General features: G+C 45.1%; 1 protein-coding gene across 9 annotated transcripts in view; it reads left to right on the top strand.

Moving 5' to 3' along the window:
* APBB2 (amyloid beta precursor protein binding family B member 2) overlaps nt 1-18885 on the top strand; it is a 184386-nt gene that overhangs the window by 82560 nt on the left and 82941 nt on the right. For 5 of the 9 annotated variants that reach the window (XM_058192354.1, XM_058192355.1, XM_058192349.1 and 2 more), the window contains exons 3-4: nt 5571-6395; nt 17850-18058. In XM_058192354.1, the coding sequence (XP_058048337.1) occupies nt 5571-6395; nt 17850-18058 (1034 nt within the window). The remainder of the gene's footprint in view (nt 1-5570; nt 6396-17849; nt 18059-18885) is intronic. The other 4 variants (XM_058192357.1, XM_058192356.1, XM_058192353.1 and 1 more) reach the window with 1 other exon arrangement.

Genomic DNA, 18885 nt, shown 5'->3' with positions numbered 1-18885 from the left:
TAGGCCCGCCTACCTGCCCCGGCTCTATGCTGTTTAGGCATGTTTTTGAGGCCAGGCGCATGTGCGGAAGGCGCGCGCATGAATAAAGTGCATGTGCGGAAGGCATGCATATGCATGGAAGTGGCGTGTGGGAGTGAAGCACGCACACATTTGCGAACTGGTAGGGAAAGCAAGTGAATACCATCCCTGCAAGGCCCGCGGGATGGATCTGGCCCACGGAGTGCTTAAACTGGCCTGCGTGGCTGCTCTGGAAACAGCGAAGAACCGGCCCGCAGTTCTTCGGAGGGCCTCCAGGGCTCCGTTTTCGGCCACAACAGCCTCCTGCAGCCCTCTGCTGGTGAGAACTGAGGTTGGAGGGGAGGGGCTTTAGCTAAGGCTCTGGATAGCCTGCACTGCCTTCTGTGGGTGGCTTGAGAGGGACGGCGAGGCTCTTCTGAGGACAAGGGTTTGGCCCTCTCCCTGGTCTCGCCATCCTCCGCTGGAGACGTGGCCTCCGCAAGTGAAAACTGACTGAGCTCCCTTTTCGCTAGAAGATGGTTGGAGGCCCTCGCGGCCAAAAATGTAGCACGGGAACCCATTTTCGCTGGTGGAGCGCTCAACCCACAGGCACCTCTTGATAGTAGTGACGTTGAACTGGGCATGCCACCCCCCCCTCTGCCCCCCTTCCGAGGTCAAATCCAACCCTGATGCGGCCCTCAATGAAATCAAGTTTGACACCCTTGGTCTAGCTGGGAAAATATGTCCAGTTTTGTTTATTGTATTTATTGGGTCAGTGGCAATTCCTTTTAAGACACTGTCATGTCTGATAGGTTGCGTGATGACGCTTAAATCGTTATGTGACTCCCAGTTTTGCAAGGGAATTATGGTCGCGGTTGGAACTTGGATAACGCTTATTATCAGCAAAGTGTAGACTGCTGTACAGGCACTCCTCGCTTACCGCAGTTCACTTAGTGGCTGTTCAAAGTTGAAAAAGTGACTTATGACCGTTTTTCACACGACCGTTGTAGCATCCTCAAGGTCACATGATCAAAATTCAGACACTTGGCAATTGGTTCATATTTATTTATTTATTTATTTTTATTTGCATTTATATCCCGCCCTTCTCCGGAGACTCGGGGCGGCTTACACTATGTTAGCAATAGTCTTCATCCATTTGTATATTATATACAAAGTCAACTTATTGCCCCCAACAATCTGGGTCCTCATTTTACCTACCTTATAAAGGACGGAAGGCTGAGTCAACCTTGGGCCTGGTGGGACTAGAACCTGCAGTAATTGCAGGCAGCTGCTGTTAATAACAGACTGCATTAGTCTGTTGAGCCACAGAGGCCCGTTATGACGGTCGCGGTGTCCCGGGGTCACATGATCCCCTTTTGCGACCTTCTGACAAGCGAAGTCACTGGGGAAACCAGATTTACTTAACGACCATGTTATCACGTAATACAGGTAGTCCTCGACTTAACAACAGTTTACTTAGTGACCATTCAAATTTACAAGAGCGACACTGCAAAAAGTGATTTATGATTGTTTTTCACATTTACACACTTGGCTGCATCCCCATGGTCAGAATTCAGACGCTTGGCAAGTGGTTCATACTAATGACCGTTGCAGTGTCCCAGGGTCACGAGATCCCGTTTTGCGATTTTCTGACCAGCCAGATTCACTTAACAACTGGGTTACTAACTGAACAGCTTCAGTGATTCACTTAACAACCGTGGCAAGAAAGGTCATAAAATGACGCAAAACCCACTTAACAAATGTCTCGCTTAGCAAAAAAAATGTTAGGCTCCACTGCGGTCATAAGTCAAGGACTACCTGATGATCAGAAATGATGTGACTATCAGGTCACTGAGGATAAAGTGCTCCAGGGCTTCAGGGCAAGTTCCTAAAGTCGTGTCTTGCTTGTGGTGTTTTCAGAGGCGCCTGGCTGGCACCTGGTTTTCTGAAAAGGGTGGCTGGGCAAGATGAGTTTAAACCAGAAGGTTTGCAGGAGAAGGAAACGACAAACGATAAATCAGGGTTGCCCCATTGCAAAGCAAGCTCAGCCTCTTTTACGTATACACTGGACTGCTATACAGGTATTCCAGAGGAACAGAATTTGATTTCTGGCGGGGTGGATAAAAATCGATTATTTTTTTTAATTTTTTAAAAAAAATTTGGGGGTTTTGGTACAATTTAAATCAGATTTTTTTTTTAAAATTGAATTTATTTTTAAAAAATGCTTTTGGAGTAAAAATCTATGTAAAGATAGTTTTCTATTTAAGGTACGTTAATTTATTCAGCATGAAATGGAGCTTTAGTTATGTAGCAGCGTGAGGCTGTATATGCTGCAATATTGGGACTATCGGTGAGTCGACGGCGGGTCAGAGGAGGAGCCGCTGCGGGACAGAGATGATAGTAGCTCTTTAAAAATTATGTGCCGGGTTCCGTAAAGACTGGAAAAATAAACCTCAGCACGCCAAAGCCGTAACCAAGTTTGTTTATCCTGATATCGGTATTAACTGACCATCTTAAAGTGTTACAGAAATGAATCCTTGTTGGAGGTGACGCTCCGTGCTCCCCATCACCTTTTAAGCAGCTTACAGCTCCACCCAATTATCCAATTAACCCGTAGCCTCCCTCTCCATCCCCAATCCATCACAAGCCGCTTCAGTTCTTCCGCCGCTTCTCCGTCTTTCCTTAAAGTGATAGATGGTGATAAACTGCTTCAGTGCGTGATCCTGACGTCATCTAGCATGCGGCTGGGAAGTCGAAGTTAAAGGCATGCCTCGGGGCTGACGGCCCGGGAGAGCAGCCACACAGGAAAGGTCGTCGGCGAACATGTGCAGCAGCGGAATGGCAATCCCCACACTAATGGCGGCCCCAAGCACCGTCGCAGGGTTGGGGCTGACATTATGATTTAAATCGTGATTTAAATCGTGATTTAAATCAACTTGATTTAAATCAAATCTACCCTGATTTCTGGTAGCAAAACCATGTTTTTAAAAAAATTTGCACTCTCCCCGTGTTCCTCATGGCCTCAGATCGGGATGAAATCTAAGGGGCCTCTGTGGCTCAGACTGCTAATGCAGTCTGTTATTAACAGCAGCTGCTTGCAATTACTGCAGGTTCTAGTCCCACCAGGCCCAAGGTTGACTCAGCCTTCCATCCTTTATAAGGTAGGTAAAATGAGGACCCAGATCGTTGGGGGCAATAAGTTGACTTTGTATATAAATATACAAATAGGATGAAGACTATTGCTAACATAGTGTAAGCTGCCCTGAGTCTTCGGAGAAGGGCGGGATATAAATACAAATAAAAAAAAAATCTAGCAGGTTCTGACAGGTTCTGGAGAACCGCTAGCGGAAATTTTGAGTAGTTCAGAGAAGTGGCAAATACCACCTCTGGCTGGCCCCAGAGTGGGGTGGGAATGGAGATTTTGCAGTATCCTTCCCCTGCCACACCTACCAAGCCACGCCCACCAAGCCACACCACGCCCACCAACCATGCCCACAGAACTGATAGTAAAAAAAATTGGATTTCACCACTGCCCTAGATCCATGGTTTAGGGTGGGATGGTTATTATTCTCCTTAACTCCTGAGATTTCCACATTCATGTCTAAGGCAGAATCAAGGCCTGTCGTCAGTAGCTTCTTTGTTTTGTCTACGGGGGATACGAGATTCTCGTTTTCATTTCCCAAAAACGGGAAATGCGGAATGCAGCGCATCTTACCCGAGAACATCTCCTGTGTGCTTAGAAGTACACAGACGAAACGGATAGGCACGAAGTAAACGCGGCTTGGCTTGGCAAAAATCCTTGTGAAAAGGAATTTGGAAGATTGCAAACTGAAGGAGAATCAACAATGAGGTGTGGTTGTTAAAAAAAGGATAGGAGAGTCTCTTTGGGGTAGGGGTTATGGCACCAAGTTAGAAACCTGAAGAGGTATCTTAGTGAAAACCATAAATCCTTAGAGGTTTCTTCTGCATCAAATGTGTGAATCAGGATTTGTCCAACCTTGGCAAATTTAAGACCTGTAGACTTCAACTCCCATGTCAGAGTAATGATGATTTAATACCTGACCAGTTCCTGTAATGTTGTAATACTGTAATGCTGTAACAATGATGCAATAGTAGCAATGAGTCAGCAAGGTTAATTGACTGCTACCACTTTAAGAGGCTGTAATACAAGAGAGGCCCTGTGAGGGCGTATCTCTCTCTCTCTGTGTGTGTTTCCGTGCTATAGTTGATGATTGATTGCCTGATTTTGCCTAGTAGGTGTATGTATATATTCCTTGTAGATGAACCACTATTTGAAAGATAAACCTGCTTACTGTAATTTGCTCCTAGGTTGTCTCAAAATAGTCACACTGCGCACACTCTAACATCCCAGAATTCCTCTTGATCAGATATGTGAATCCAGGGTGTCTTCTCCATCAAATGCTTAATTCAGGGTGGGGGTTCAATCTTGGCTGCTTTAAAACACGCGGGAGTTGAAGTCCACAGATCTTCAAGCTGCTAAGATTGGACAGTCCTGAGTCTTGAAGTCTCCCACCACTGGGCAGGTGGGGAGATTAGCATCATCTCAAACACTACAAAACAGAGAATTCCTAAATCAGGGGTCCCCAACATGTGGACCGCGACCCATTACCGGGCCGGGGCCTGTTAGCCACCGGGCCGTGTGATTGGCAGGCCAACGCATGTGCATGTGTGCACACTTCCCACTCACACTGGCATCACCATGAGCATCACACGGGCACTAGCGTTGCCGCAAGTGTCGCACAGGCTCTAGCATTGCCGCGTGCATCACACATGCATTCACAGCCCCCCGTGCGCAACCCTGTTCACACATGCGCATGCAAGTGTAAAGGTGCCTGCCCCTCCTCTCTCCTCCGGGCCACCAACCCAGAAAGGTTGGGAGACTCTGTCCCACATGAACATATTAAGACCTTGGTCCCAACTGGAGACTGTTGTCGTGTCCCACTCCTCCTCTGACAGCAGGGTCTGGGAAGTCTGTATCAAGCGTGGCCACGAAGCCTCTGCAGCTTTGCCAAATTCCTTTCAGATTTCTCAGGGCAGGCAGGAATCCAAGGTGTGACTTCAGCAACCAGATGAGACTTTGCCTGACTCAAGGAATGCCAAAAAGCAGATCCTTTATATAGGCCATGGGGTGTGGCTCCATGACTCAGCACTTATCCAGGCCTGCCCCTCCCTTCCTTTTGCTGACGTCACCTCTCCATCCTCCGGAAGCGGGGATCTGCCCACCTTTTGTCCTCCTGCTCAGCTGCCGGCAATTCCAGCTCATGGCTGGCTTCATGCTCACACGCTGTAGGAGGGAGGTTTGTTTGCTCATTCTGTCCGGGCATGGTGCCAGGGCTGGGGGCTGGAGGCAAGCCAGGCCATTCTTCTTCACTATCAGTCTCTGGCTCAGATAGCAGGAGATGGGAGGGGCCCGGCTGAGGAGAGGAGGGCGGGCGAGGCACAACAACTGTGCAGAAGATGTTCCATCTTGAAGCTTTGGCGCACCGTTCTGATTTGCACCGTGTGATAGCGGACGTTGTGTTTCTCACCAGCCTTTGCGTTTTCTCCTCTAGTTGATTCCGGTGTGGAAACCTTGGCGGGGTTTATGGCAAGTAACGGCGCGTCAGACGTTGTGAATCGGAATGGACCCGCCACGCCCCCCAACACCCTTCACCTGCGCTCCTCTCACAACGAACTGCTGAATGCCGAAATCAAGCACACGGAGGTCAAGAACGGCACCCCACCCAAATGCAGGAAGAAATACGCCCTGACCAACATTCAGACAGCCATGGGTCTTTCAGACCCTGCAGCCCAGCCTTTGCTGGGCAGCAATTCCTCCAACATAAAGCTGGTGAAAAACGGAGAAAACCAACTTAGGAAAGCAGCCGAGCAAGGACAGCAGGATCCCAATAAAAACCTCGCTGCTCCGTCAGTGACGACGGGTCTAAACATAACTTCTGAGAAGTTGGAGGGGAAGGAACCAAGCCAACAGGACTCTTCCAGCAGTGAAATCCTGCCCACCCAACACCGAAGATCGAAGAGCTTCCTAAACTACTATGCAGATCTTGAGACATCAGCCAGGGAGGTGGAACAGAATTATGGGGAGAGCCAAGTGATGGCGGAGGAGAAGTTGCCTTCGCAGTGCAATAGCCAAGCCTCCATGGTCATGGTGAACGGAGATACCTTGACTCAGAAGCAAAACAAGGCAGCAAGTCCCGAAGATGGGCCAGCAGCAACCATCTCTTCCAGTCCAGAGACTAAAAAGGATCACCCTAAAACTGGTGCCAAGACAGATTGCGCGCTACACAGGATCCAAAACCTGGCTCCGAGTGATGAAGACTCTAGCTGGACCACACTGTCTCAAGACAGCGCTTCTCTGAGTTCTCCGGATGAAACAGGTAAGGATGCTTCTTCGACATGCTTTGGACCTGGGTGGAGACAGGTGAGGTGCTAAATAGGATGTACCTTCATCCTTACTAAGTGTGAAGGTATGGAGGAGAAGAGCAGAGCGAGCTGAAGGGTGGAGTGAAACACGTCATCAGTTTAGAGTAGAGAACTGAACCGAATAGGACAACAGAACAGAACAGAAAATGGAGTAGAAAGTGGAGTGCAATGCAATGCAATGCAACATAAGACAGCACTTGGCCATGTGTGGTTAACACACAAGGAATTTGTCTTCAAGTCCTTACGTTCCCGCAGTCAGTCCAAGTTCAACCCCTCTTGAATTCCATTGACCCGTATCTGGTTCCACAATTTAGTGTTGAACTTCCATTGACCAGATCCTTGTGTATCATTATCTTCATTTAACGACCCCATAATGCCTTGCGGCGTGGAGTCTGGGCAACTGAATGGAGCAAGCAGAGTGTTTTAATGGCCGGATGCCCTTCCTGTAGCCAATGTGGAGTTTTTGTTCAGCAGATATATTCTCAGTGTGCCCAGAGAGAGAAATATCTGCCTCTACCTGGGATCGAACTCACAGCTTCCTGATTGTGAGGTAAGGGATCCACCTCTAGGCCACTGAACCACTCCAACCAGATCCTTGTGTATATGCTTGAATAAGTCTTCTCTGCTGCAACTTAACTGATGGTCCTGATCCCTTTGCAGTCAAGATCAATCTAGTCAGCTAAGATGCGACACTAAATTAGGACCAGGTCAACGGAAGGGTCAACGGAATTCAGGGCGGGTTGAACTTGGACCATTTATGCTAACGTAACAAGTCTAAGCTAATGACTCTCTTAACTCCACCACTACCCCCAGCTCTGTCTGCTCTTCTCCTATAGTTTGTTAGCTTCAAAGGTTGCCGTGAAAATTGCAAATATTGTGCTTTAGTTATATAGTGCAATGATTTGTTTATTTGGAATTGTGGTATCTAGAATTTAATTATCTGAAATCTTCCTTGATATTGCTTAGGAAATGTCTACGGTAAAATCAAAGAGGCTAGTCCATCAATCATGACTCCGGGAACATTTTTCTCTGCTTTTAGGTCTGTTGCAAATTGTTTGGAATAGAAATGTAGAGTCAGCATTATATTAACCGTCTCTAATTCTCTGGAACCTAAAGGCAAGGGACGGGAGAGATGCTTTCAAACTTGCAGGTTTCTGTTACTATAACCTTAGAGTAAAACCTATTAATATGCTTGGTTTTGGTTTTGCTTTCTTGAACTGGACTGGGGTTTCTCAACCAGTGGTAGTATTGAGCGGTTCTGACCGGTTCTGGCGAACTGGTAGTAGTGACCTGCGGGTTGGTATGCTGTCCTATTTAGCCATGTTTTCCAAGCCTTGCGCATGCGTGCAAGCCACGCATGTGAGCAAAGCACATGCACGGAAGGCTGTGTGCATGCACAGAAGGCACGCGAGCGAAGCAAGTGTGCATGTGCACGCTCACATTTTCAGTGCACACCGAACCGGTGGTAAAATTATGTGAAACCTACCTCTGTTCCCAATCGTGGCAACTTTACGATGTGAGGACTTCAACTCCCAGAATTCTCCAACCAGCTATAGCTGGCTGGGGAATTCTGGGAGTTGAAGTGCACACGTCGTGAAATTGCCAAGGTTGGGAAACACAATGTCAGGGTTCCAAGGAACACCCCCAATGAAATAAAGCTCTGAGGCTTGAGGTTCCTCAAAGTTCCAATTTATTAGAGATGTCATCTTGGCACAGCTGGGAAAACCCGAAATTGAAAGCTTCCAGGTTTTCCACACCCAGTTGACAGTTCACAGCCCTGCCCCACACCCACAAGTTCATCACATTGTCCAATCAACTCTTCACACTCAATTGGATACAGGCAGTCTCCATCAGACGCAGGCAAAAGTCCTTGAATACGGAATGTTGTTATGACTAACTTTCTACCGCTCCAAGAACAACCCCCTCCCAATTTCCCCAGCTAAAATATGTGGCAGTTAAGAAGCAAAAAGAAAATTGCCTTCTAAAAGTGACACACGAGTCCAGACTACCTTGAAATTCTGACGTATATCGAGGTGTGAACCTTGGCTGTAAAAGAGCCAGCTAATTCTCGCCTTCTAGAGTGACATGTAGCTGGGCTGCAGTTTGCCAGCACAGAAACACACAAAATGACTTGACCGTAGAAGAATGCCATTCTGTGTCTACAAAATTCTAGTTGTGTTGTTTCCAGAATTTTGGAAAGAGAAGGGAGAGAGAGAAGGACACATTTTTAAATAGGTAGACTTACAAGCACAAATGGGATCAGAATTCTGGTTGTAACTCATTGTGAATCATAATGTTGTGGTCCGTCAGCAGCCTACGGAGTTGGCAATAGAGTCGGACAGTAATGAGGCTGAGGTGGGGGAGGGCCATCAGGAAGTGAGGTGCGGACTCCAGAGCCTCCAGAGACTGATAGTAGTGAGGCAGAGGAACAGGAGAAGGCAAGAGCAGCTCAAGCAAAGCGAACAACTCGGGAGTAGGGCCAAGAGATGATTGGCCCCTCCCATAAGGCTTAAAAGACCAGCAAGTGTGTTTCAGCTTTGCCGGAAAACAACGTTGTAGCTGCATCTTCTGCTTTGTCTTCTGCTTCGTATACGTCTGTTTTTGTGGCTTCTGAATGTTTGCCAGGAAGGGCCTTTGGTAGTTTGCCTAATTGGACTAAAGTTTGTGAGATAACTGAGGAATTTGTGTTGGGAGGCATTTGTTTGACTTTGAGTTGAACGACGCTGGGAATGAAGTAATTCCCAGCTGTTCGAATAAAGTTTGTTTTTCCACGGACTAAGTTTATTACTACCTATTTGGGCCTGGGTCACAACACATTGTAAGTCAGGGCACCATGACCAGATCCAACTTTTTGGACCATTTTTTTTTACGGCAGTTGTTAAGTGAAACTCGAGGTCATAAGTTCAAATCCAGTCTCCCAAAAGGGTTCTTCTTTTGCCATTAAACAACTGGTTTTAAGTCAAGGCCTACTTTCATTGTATTTCATTTTGCCCATCTGTTTTCTGGATGGCCCCCAAACAGGAAGATCAGTATAGTGAGGTGGCTTGTGATTGAAAAACAGGTGGTCCTCGACTTACGACCACAATTGAGCCCAGGATTTCCGTTGCTAAGTGAAACATTGGTTAAGTGACTTTTCCCTCATTTTACTCTGGACTTTCTTGGCACAGTTTATTAAGCGAATCTCCACCAGATGATAGGTTAGCAACCCCGTTGTTAAGTGAATCTGGTCCCCCCCATTGACTTTGCTGTTCAGAAGGTCGCAAAAGGGGGTCGCCTGACACTGGGACACAGCAATGGTCATAAACATGAACCCGTTGCCAAGCTGCTGAGTTTTGATCCCGTGATCATGGGGATATTGCAAAGGTCGTAACTCTGAAAAACGGCCGTCACATTTTTCGATGCTGTTTTAACTTTGAACGGTCACTAAACGAACTGTTGTAAGTTGAGGGTTACTTGTAAAATGAAAAAAAAATGCCCACCATTGCCCAGAAGGTGTCTTCTCTGGCCATGTCTACAGAGTGGATTTTTTCTGTGGTCATCTCTGTTTAACGTCGCACAATGAGGCAAGCCAAAGGGAACTTCAGGTCCTTACAGATTTGAGATTCTTTCTCGCCCCCCTCCCCTTTTATCGCGATCCGATCAATTCTTAAAAGCCATAAAGGTTCTGAAGTCCCGGAAGGACGGTAGAGCCATTAACGTAGGCCTTGCTCACAGCCTGATGGGTCCAATTGATCCACAGATGTCGCTTAGACATCTTGCTGGAGCCGCTAGCTTGGCTTGGTGGAGAAAAGGTGACTTTGCAAAATAGCTCGTTTCAAGTGACAGGTGAGCAGGCCTGAAAGTCTACCTGTATTGTATCTCCTCTTTTGTAGTTCTTCGCTCCGTGATTCAAACGATGATAGAATTCTGCGGCCGGAAGAGAACATGGAGGTCTTCTAGTCCAGGGGTATCAAACTCGATTTCATTGAGGGTCGCATCAGGATTGTGTTTGACCTCGGGGGGGCCAAAATGGGCATGGCTAGGGTGGGCATGGCCCAGGGATGAAATGCTCCCAGTTCAGACCGGATTGCCTGATCCGGTAGCGACGGCGGTGGGTGGTTCAGAGAACCGGTAGGAAAAATCCCTGTCCCTCCCCCCCATGCCCAGCTGAGCCACGTGATCCTCAGAGTTTTTTTTATTATTATTTTTAAAAAGTATTTTTTCTTCGGCCGAAAGAATGCTTTTAAAAGTTAAAAAAAAAGCCTCTGATGATCGTGCGGCTCAGCTGGGATCGTCGGAGCCTTTTAAAAGCATTTTTTCTACAACCTCTTCGGCCGAAGAGGTTGTAGAAAAAATGCTTTTAAAAGGCTCCTCTGGCGATCCCAGCTGAGTTGCCTGATCATCAGAGGCTTTTTTCTTTTCTTTTAAAGACCAAAAAATAAACGCTTTTATGCTATCCAGAGCCTTAGGTAGAGCCCCCTCAAGTTCCGTTTTTTGCTGGTAGAAGGCTGCAGGAGGCTGTTGCGGCTGAAAACGGATCCTGGGAGAGACACCACGGGCCGGTCCTTTGCTGTTTCCAGGGTGGCCCCTTGGGCCAGATCTAGATACCCTTAGGGCCAGAAGTGGCCCGCGGGCCTTGAGTTTGACACCTCTGTATTAGGTCATTTCGTTTTTGATTTCCTTTGGCTTAGTCGTTTTGAAGTCACAGAGGTGCTATTCAGGTTACAACCGAAGAGTTTTGATGCCCTTCAAGTGATTTCACCACCCTTAATCGCTCACACCCCCTATTATGATTTCTTGGAAATTTCAGAAGGCGTAGATTCTGTGGTAAAAATCAGTTAAATCAGCGGCGTTCCGAAAATAATATATAGGTTTGGGAGGAAAGAGGGTGTTTCACTGTGTTCTGGACCCCTATCGTGTACACCACGTAGCTTGGAAGCAATTATGATAACATCGTCAAATGGAAATTTGAAGAAACAATGAGCCACAATATTGGACATGTGTTTTGCCTATAACAGGAGTCTCCAAATCTTGGCGACTTGAAGACTTGTGGACTTCAAGTCCCAGAATTCCACAGCCAGCCAGAATGCCAAGTCATAAAAGGGCCGTGTTCTCAGGCTGACTTGGGAATTCTGGGAATTGAAGTCCACAAGTCATAAAAGGGCCATGTTCCCAAGCCGGCTCAGGAATTCTGGGAGTTGAAGTTCACAAGTCTTCAAGTTGCCAAGTACAAAATGCAGATTCCTTAAAACCACATTTTTATTTGTTCGTAAGTGAGGGCTTTTTTTTTTTTTTTTTATAAAAAGTTTTATTTTTACAATCATATCAAATAATTCATCCAATGTACAGTTATATACAATTAGTCGGGCTTGCCCAGTCACCACCCCCCTTTTTAACACTCTTCCCTCTTCTACCTTCTTCTACTTTCCAGCCTTCCTCTCCTTCTCTTATCTACATCCTCTCCTCCCTCCACCCTACACCTTCCTTCTCCCTCTTCTACCCCTCTTCCTTCCTCTTCTCCTCTTTCCTACCTCCTACTCTCTCTTTTCTCCCTCCCCACCATTCTAAAATGGTAACTGGGCAGACCCGACCCTGCATTAATTATATTTATACATCTTCAATAATCCCTGTACATTAACCATCACTCCATCTCTACCAACCCCCCCCCCAACTCCCCTCCCCCTTACCCCCCACCCCGACTTCCCAGAACAAAATGCAGGGTATCAAAACTAACAATCATAATCTAAAATAATTCCTAAATTATAATCTCTAGTCACACCACACTTAGTCACACTCTCAATTCCCCCGTAAGTGAGGGCTTTTTTGACATCTAAAAAAAATGATCTAGGGGTCCAGCACACAAATAAGATTCCCGTAATTAATTTTTGAAATAACATCCTATGTAAACTTGAATTTAATTTCAATGTCAGCCATGGTTTTTGTTTTTTAAATAGAAAAAACAAAATGCAGTTTCCCAGATCTTTTTGGCTGACACAGTTCTTGGCATGGCTTAAACGATCGATCCAAGCAAGGAGGAGGGACTTGAAGGGGGGGGGGGAGTAATTTTCCTAATAGAACCGCTTCCCTAAATCAATCGTACCATTACCGCAACGTATCTTCAGGGTGTTGAAGGTTGCGACTGCCTTATGCAGAATTATAATAATTTTTTTTTTTTTGTTGCTTTTAGGAAGCGAACCTTTGCGATAAATTTTATCCAACTTGGAAGCATTCCGTTCCTTTTGCTGCTCTGCTTCCACCCCTTTTTTTTCTTCCTTTTTTCTATATATATATATATAGAATATATTGAGGCATCTTTAAATCACCTTTACGAACGGGAGGCAAGAAACTTGGGTGAGCCGGTTCAACCTTGATTGTGAGCCGTGCCTTAAACGGAGATAGGTCATAAAGGAGTCCCGTTGGACCCAGTCGGTCGGGAAATAAAAAGCTCTGACGATCTCACATCGGTTTCGTAACGAAGGCCTTGCAGGTGACAAAACGTTGGAATTCCCTTTTTGGTGCGTTAGAGAAGGCGTTCATTTATACTCGTGGCGTTTTCCCTTGGCAAGCTATTATCTGATGGCGGTTGGGTCTTCCAACTTCGTTCCATCTTAAGACTTAATTAAATAAATGGCAGGTAGGAAGCGGAAGGATCTCGACACATGCACGCGCCACGCACCCCGCTTAACTGTCAGGCTAATCTGGAGTCTTAGCTGAGTGGGGAACCACAAGCAACCATGAAGACATTAGACCATGTGCAGAGCGAACTTAAAGGATGCCGATTGCAGACCAGACAAGGTTGAACTGCCGAGGACTCGCTAGCAAATGTAAGTTACGGACATTAACTCTGATCCTGTTCTAACTAGGGTGGAAAGGCGCCATTTAAAACAACAACAACATTTTAGCTTTGATTTGAGAAGGTTTTGGAAAAGCAGACCCCCTCTATCTTTCAAGGCTAAGAAATCTGTACAATGGCGCTATTAGCAGCTTCATATTCTGTGCAATCGGTTCTTTAGTCTGAAAATTGTAATCTACCTTGTGCATTTGCACAGAAGTCTTAGAATTTTATTCAATTTTTATTTTTTGCAAATTGTGTGATTTTCTTTCTCACGTGTCATAGATCTCTTTTCCCGGTGTCTCTGTTTTTCTTAAATCATCTTCAATCAACGGAGTCCAGTCTTCTCAAGTTTTTCAGCGCGAAGTCAGTCCGCCGTATAATGGAGGATTAGTTTTGAAACGCTCAGCGTTTTAGCGGGTAGATCGGATTGGTTTCTGTCAGGTGGCTTTGATAAATAATCAGGAATTATTCTCAATTCCGTTTTATCGCGGTGACAGTTGTTTCCTACAGGTAGATTAAATTGCCTGTTAAATTGATCAGAATAAATATTGATAGAAGCCAGTTAAGAAAAAAAGTTGATATATAACTTTTGATATATATAACTTTGATATATATATAAGTTGATATATAACTGATATATAAATCAGTTATGGATTTTTGTTCAAGCTACGATTATATTTTATAGCTAGTCACAAGATTTCATGTGTTTAAATATATTTATTATTAATGAGAAAAGGTCTCATTAGTTAGGGTTGAAGAGTTAATCTAATTACACTCTGGGATATTGGTGTGAAATTTCAGTCGGTTTCCTTCGATGAAAACCTACAGCCGTTTGTTGAATTCTACTGCCATCCTTAATTCAATTCCAGGAAAATCAACTGCATGTCACCCTGCAGCTAAAGTATTGTATTTCCTTCATTAAAATAGCCAAGTTGGCCATTGGAGAAAGGCTACCTGGATAGGTTAAGAGAGAATTATGGAGAAACTTCCTAACCGTGAGAACAATTATCTAGTGGAATGGCTTTGCCTTCGGAAGTTGTGGGTGCTTCGTCACTGGAGGTTTTTAAGAAGAGACTGGACAGCCATTGGGTCTGAAATGGTAGAGGGTCTGTTGCTTGGCCAAGGGGGTTGGACTAGAAGACCTCCAATGTCAACTTCTAAATCATTCCGTTCTATTCTATTCTACACTACGCTACGCTACTCTATTCTATTCTGTTTTATTCATTCTATTCTATTCTATTCTACGCTACGCTACTCTGTTCTATTCTATTCTTCCAATATTCTATTCTATTCTATTCTATTCTATTCTATTCTATTCTAATGTTATGCTACGCTGCTCTACTCTACTCTACTCTGTTCTTCCAATATTCTATTCTGTTTTATTCATTCTATGCTATGCTGCCCTACGCTACGTTATGTTACACTACGCTACTCTATTCTATTCTTCCAATATTCTATTCTATTCTGTTCTGTTCTGTTCTGTTCTTCCGATATTCTGTTCTGTTCTATTCTATTCTATTCTATTCCATTCCATTCCATTCCATTCCATTCCATTCCATTCATTGTCCTGTCCTGTCCTGCTCTGCTCTACTCTGCTCTATTCTTTGCAGCATTCCCAAAGTCACGTGATCAAAATCCAGACGCTTGGCAACTGGCATGTACTTACGACTGTTGTAGTGTCCTGGGGGCCATGTGATCCCCTTTTGCGACCTTCTCACCTGCAAAGTCCATGGGGAAGCTGGATTCACTTACCAGCCATGTTACTCACAACTGTGCTAGGTTGACTTAACGGCGGGGTCAAGAAAGGTCTTAAAATGCAGCAAAACTCACTTAAGAAATGCCTCGCTTAGAGGCATTTCTTAGAAACGTTGTGGTCGTAAGTTGAGGATTAGCTATATATATTGAAGGTAATTGGTCCTAATTTTAATTTGTCATTTAACATAGCGAAGGTCTCTAAAATACATTTTTGTCCTTTTTGTGTGTGTGTTTGTGGGGGGAATTGGAAAGGTTTACGACTCTAATGTAGAAGTTGCTTTCACAGCCTTTTATTAGGTTTATTTATATGTTGTTTTCCTGGCTTAGCCACCATACTTGTTTTGCAGTTTGTTTCCAAGGGAAAGTAATTGAATTTCTGATTGTTTGTGATGTGCTGTGCCACAAACCGTGAACAATTATTGCTGTGTTCCTTTCATCTTTGTTTCGGTTGCTTAATACCGAAGAAATCCCTCATTAGGAGCAGCTGGTATATGTTGCCTTCACGCGCTTGTTCTTTGAGCTGGAATTGCGCTAATTCATTTTCCTAGTTCCATAGCTAGTATTTGCGGTATTAAAGGACGAAATCGGGGGGGGGGAATGTAAAATTTGTTACTAGCGGTTCTGTGGGCGTGGCTTGGTATGGGGGGGGTAATGTGATTAGGTGGGCATGGCCAACTTTTTTTTTTTTTTTACTTTTAAAAGCATTTTTTCTACAACCTCTTCGGCTCAAGAGGTTGTAAAAAAAATGCTTTTAAAAGCCTGTGATGATCAGGCAACTCAGCTGGGTTGGCCAGAGGGGAAAAAATGCTTTTAAAGGGTTCTGACGATCCCAGCTGAGCCGTGCGATCATCAGGGGCCTCTGGTGGCTCAGTCTGTCTGTTATTAACATAGCTGCTTGCAATTACTGCAAGTTCAAGTCCCACCAGGCCCAAGGTTGACTCAGCCTTCCATCCTTTATAAGGTAGGTAAAATGAGGACCCAGATTGTTGGGGGCAATAAAGTTGACTTTGTAATATAATATACAAATGGATGACGACTATTGCTTAACACAGTGTAAGCCGCCCTGAGTCTTTGGAGAAGGGCGGGATATAAATTCAAATAAAAAAACCAACCTCTGATGATCGCGCAGCTCAGCTGGGCATGGGGGTGGGCAGGGATTTTTGCTACCGGTTCTCCGAACCACCTGCCGCCATCGCTACCAGATCAGGCAATCTGGTCCGAACTGGGAGCATTTCACCCCGGACCAAATGTTGCCATATCTCTTGTGTGTCACACTGCAGGGAGTGCCTAACAGTCAACGCCGTTTCGTAAATTTTATTTTATTTTATTATTTTTATTTATTAAATTTTTATATCGCCTTTCTCCCGAAGGACTCAGGGCGGTTTACAGCCATAATAAAAAACAACAGCAAAATACACATAAAAAACATGATTAAAAAACTTATTATACAAATGGCCGAATTGAAACAATTAAAAATAAAACCCCAATTTATAAAATATTAAAACGTTAAAACTAATTAAAATCCTATTAAAATCCTATGCCAGTCCTGCGCGAACAAACAAATAGGTCTTCAACTCTCGGCAGAAAGTAAATGACTCTTAAAGCAGCCCCATCGTTTGAGGCAGGGGGGAAAAAATGAAACTTTGATTTTGGGTTTTGCTGATTAGAAAGGTTTGTTGTTATAGAAAGGGTTAGTACTGTGTTTCCCCGAAAATAATTTCCCCTGTCTTATATTTTTTTGAACCCTGAAATAAGCGCTTGGTCTTATAAATCCTTCCACCCGCCACCATTCAGTCAGAACTGAAGAAGCTTCTAGGACAGTGATGGCGGATCTCTTTGGCACTGAGTGCCGAAACTGGAGCACGTGGGAGAGCGCCATAAACCGGAAGAGCAGCTCCCCGGCACAGGTGTGCCAGAAACCGGAAGAGAAGTTCCCTGGCGCACATGTGTGCACCAAGAAGCTGAGCTTATGGTTTCTAGCTTGCGCATCCGCGCCAGTCAGCTGGTCTTCAGGTTGTTGGTGTGTATGCGTGTGCAAAGATCAGCTGGCTGGTGCGCATGTGCCTACCGGAACCCAGAAGAGGAACGGGCAATGACTGGCATGCTCAGAGAGATGGCTGTGCGTGCCACTTCCGGCATGCGCGCCGTAGGTTCGGCATCACCGTTCTAGGATGAGAAGTGAAATATCTTCAAGGAAAAGCAAAGCCCAGTTGCCTTTCGAGAAAGCACTTTTGGGACAAACTTGACCTGGATGATTTGAGAATCCCCATAGATCAAAAATGGAAGGACACTTTGATTCCCACAACGGACAAATGGCTGCAGAGGTTGATGGACGTAGCAGAGATGGGTAAATTGACCGCTTTGATTAAAGAAAAAAAAACAAAACCACTATTACTTTTGTTGCTATTTGGAAACCACTTCTGGACTTTGTGCTTGAGGTGTGGGGGAAAAATGAAACTTTGATTTTGGGTTTACCGATTAGTTAGGTTTGTTCCTATAGAAATGTCTAGTTTATACTATTATGTAAAAGTAAAAAAGTTGAGGTTTGATGTTGTTATCTTACTCTACTGCACCAAAGGGAGTCGGAAGTCAACGCCTTTTCTCCTCCCGCCCCACTTTTTCCCCGCACTTTTCCTTTCCCCTTTCCCTCCCTATTTTCTTTTGTACTATTGTATCTTAGGGTATTAATAAATAAACAAACAAGAAACTTTTTTTAAAAATGTCCATGGACAACCGTCATTTTGCAAATATTAAACCCTAGATTTTTCCCCCCCCTTTTCCATTTGTTGTAAGCTTTGCAGTTAAAGAGACTTTTTGGTGGATTTTTTTTTATTCCCAGCAGATATTTGGAGCGATCATTCCTTTCAATCCGACCCTGATCTTCCACCGGGTTGGAAGAAGATCAGCGATATAGCGGGAGTCTATTACTGGCACATACCCACAGGGACCACTCAGTGGGAACGCCCCGTCTCGGGGCCCACCGATCTTCAATGCTCGAGAAAAGGTTCGCTGAGTTCTCTCACCTCGTCGCCTACTCCAGAAACCGAGGTAAGCGTTGAATGCCTCTTGTGATCAAAGAGAGAGGATTCACCTTATTTTAAATGAATATGTCATTTAGAAAAAACAATAAATTCCATAAATTTATTTTAGACAACTTAAAGCTAAATAATCAGCTTTCTCAGGGGTGAAATGCTCCCGGATCCGGTAGCGATCGTGGCCGGTAGTTCGGCGATCGGGTAGCGATGGCGGAGCAAAGCTCCACCCACCCACCCAGAGTGTCATTACTGTAAAACCAGAAAGTAATGTGTTTTTTAACTTCTGCACATGTGCAGAAGGTCTGTGCGCGCATGTGATGCGGCGTGTGCACTTCCGAACCTTTAAGGAAGGTAAGTAGATTTCACCTCTGAGCTGAGTATATGATGCACTGGCCTAGAGGTTGGAGCTCTCGCCTCACAATCAGGAGGCTGTGAGTTCGATCCTAGGTAGAAGCTGATATTTCTCTCTCTGGGCACGATGAGAATATATCTGCTGAACAAAACTCCACACTGGTGACAGGTAGGGCATCCGGCCAATAAACACTCAACTCCATTCAGTTGCCCAGCTTTCCACCCCGCAAGGAATTATGGGGTCGTTAAATGATGATGATTTGCAGTCATTATACACATGAGATGTGGTACTGACTAACGAGCGGTGCGGTGGCCTAGAGGTGGAGCTCTCGCCCTCACAATCAGGAGGCTGTGAGTTCGATCCCAGGTAGAGGCAGATATTTATCTCTCTGGGCACAATGAGAATATATCTGCTGAACAAAACTCCGCACTGGCAACAGGTAGGGCATCCGGCCAGTAAAACACTCAGCTCCATTCAGTTGCCCAGAC

The sequence above is a fragment of the Ahaetulla prasina genome, chromosome 8, assembly GCF_028640845.1.
Source record: "Ahaetulla prasina isolate Xishuangbanna chromosome 8, ASM2864084v1, whole genome shotgun sequence".
NCBI lineage: Eukaryota > Metazoa > Chordata > Lepidosauria > Squamata > Colubridae > Ahaetulla > Ahaetulla prasina.
This window is presented reverse-complemented; position numbering and strand designations above follow the sequence as displayed.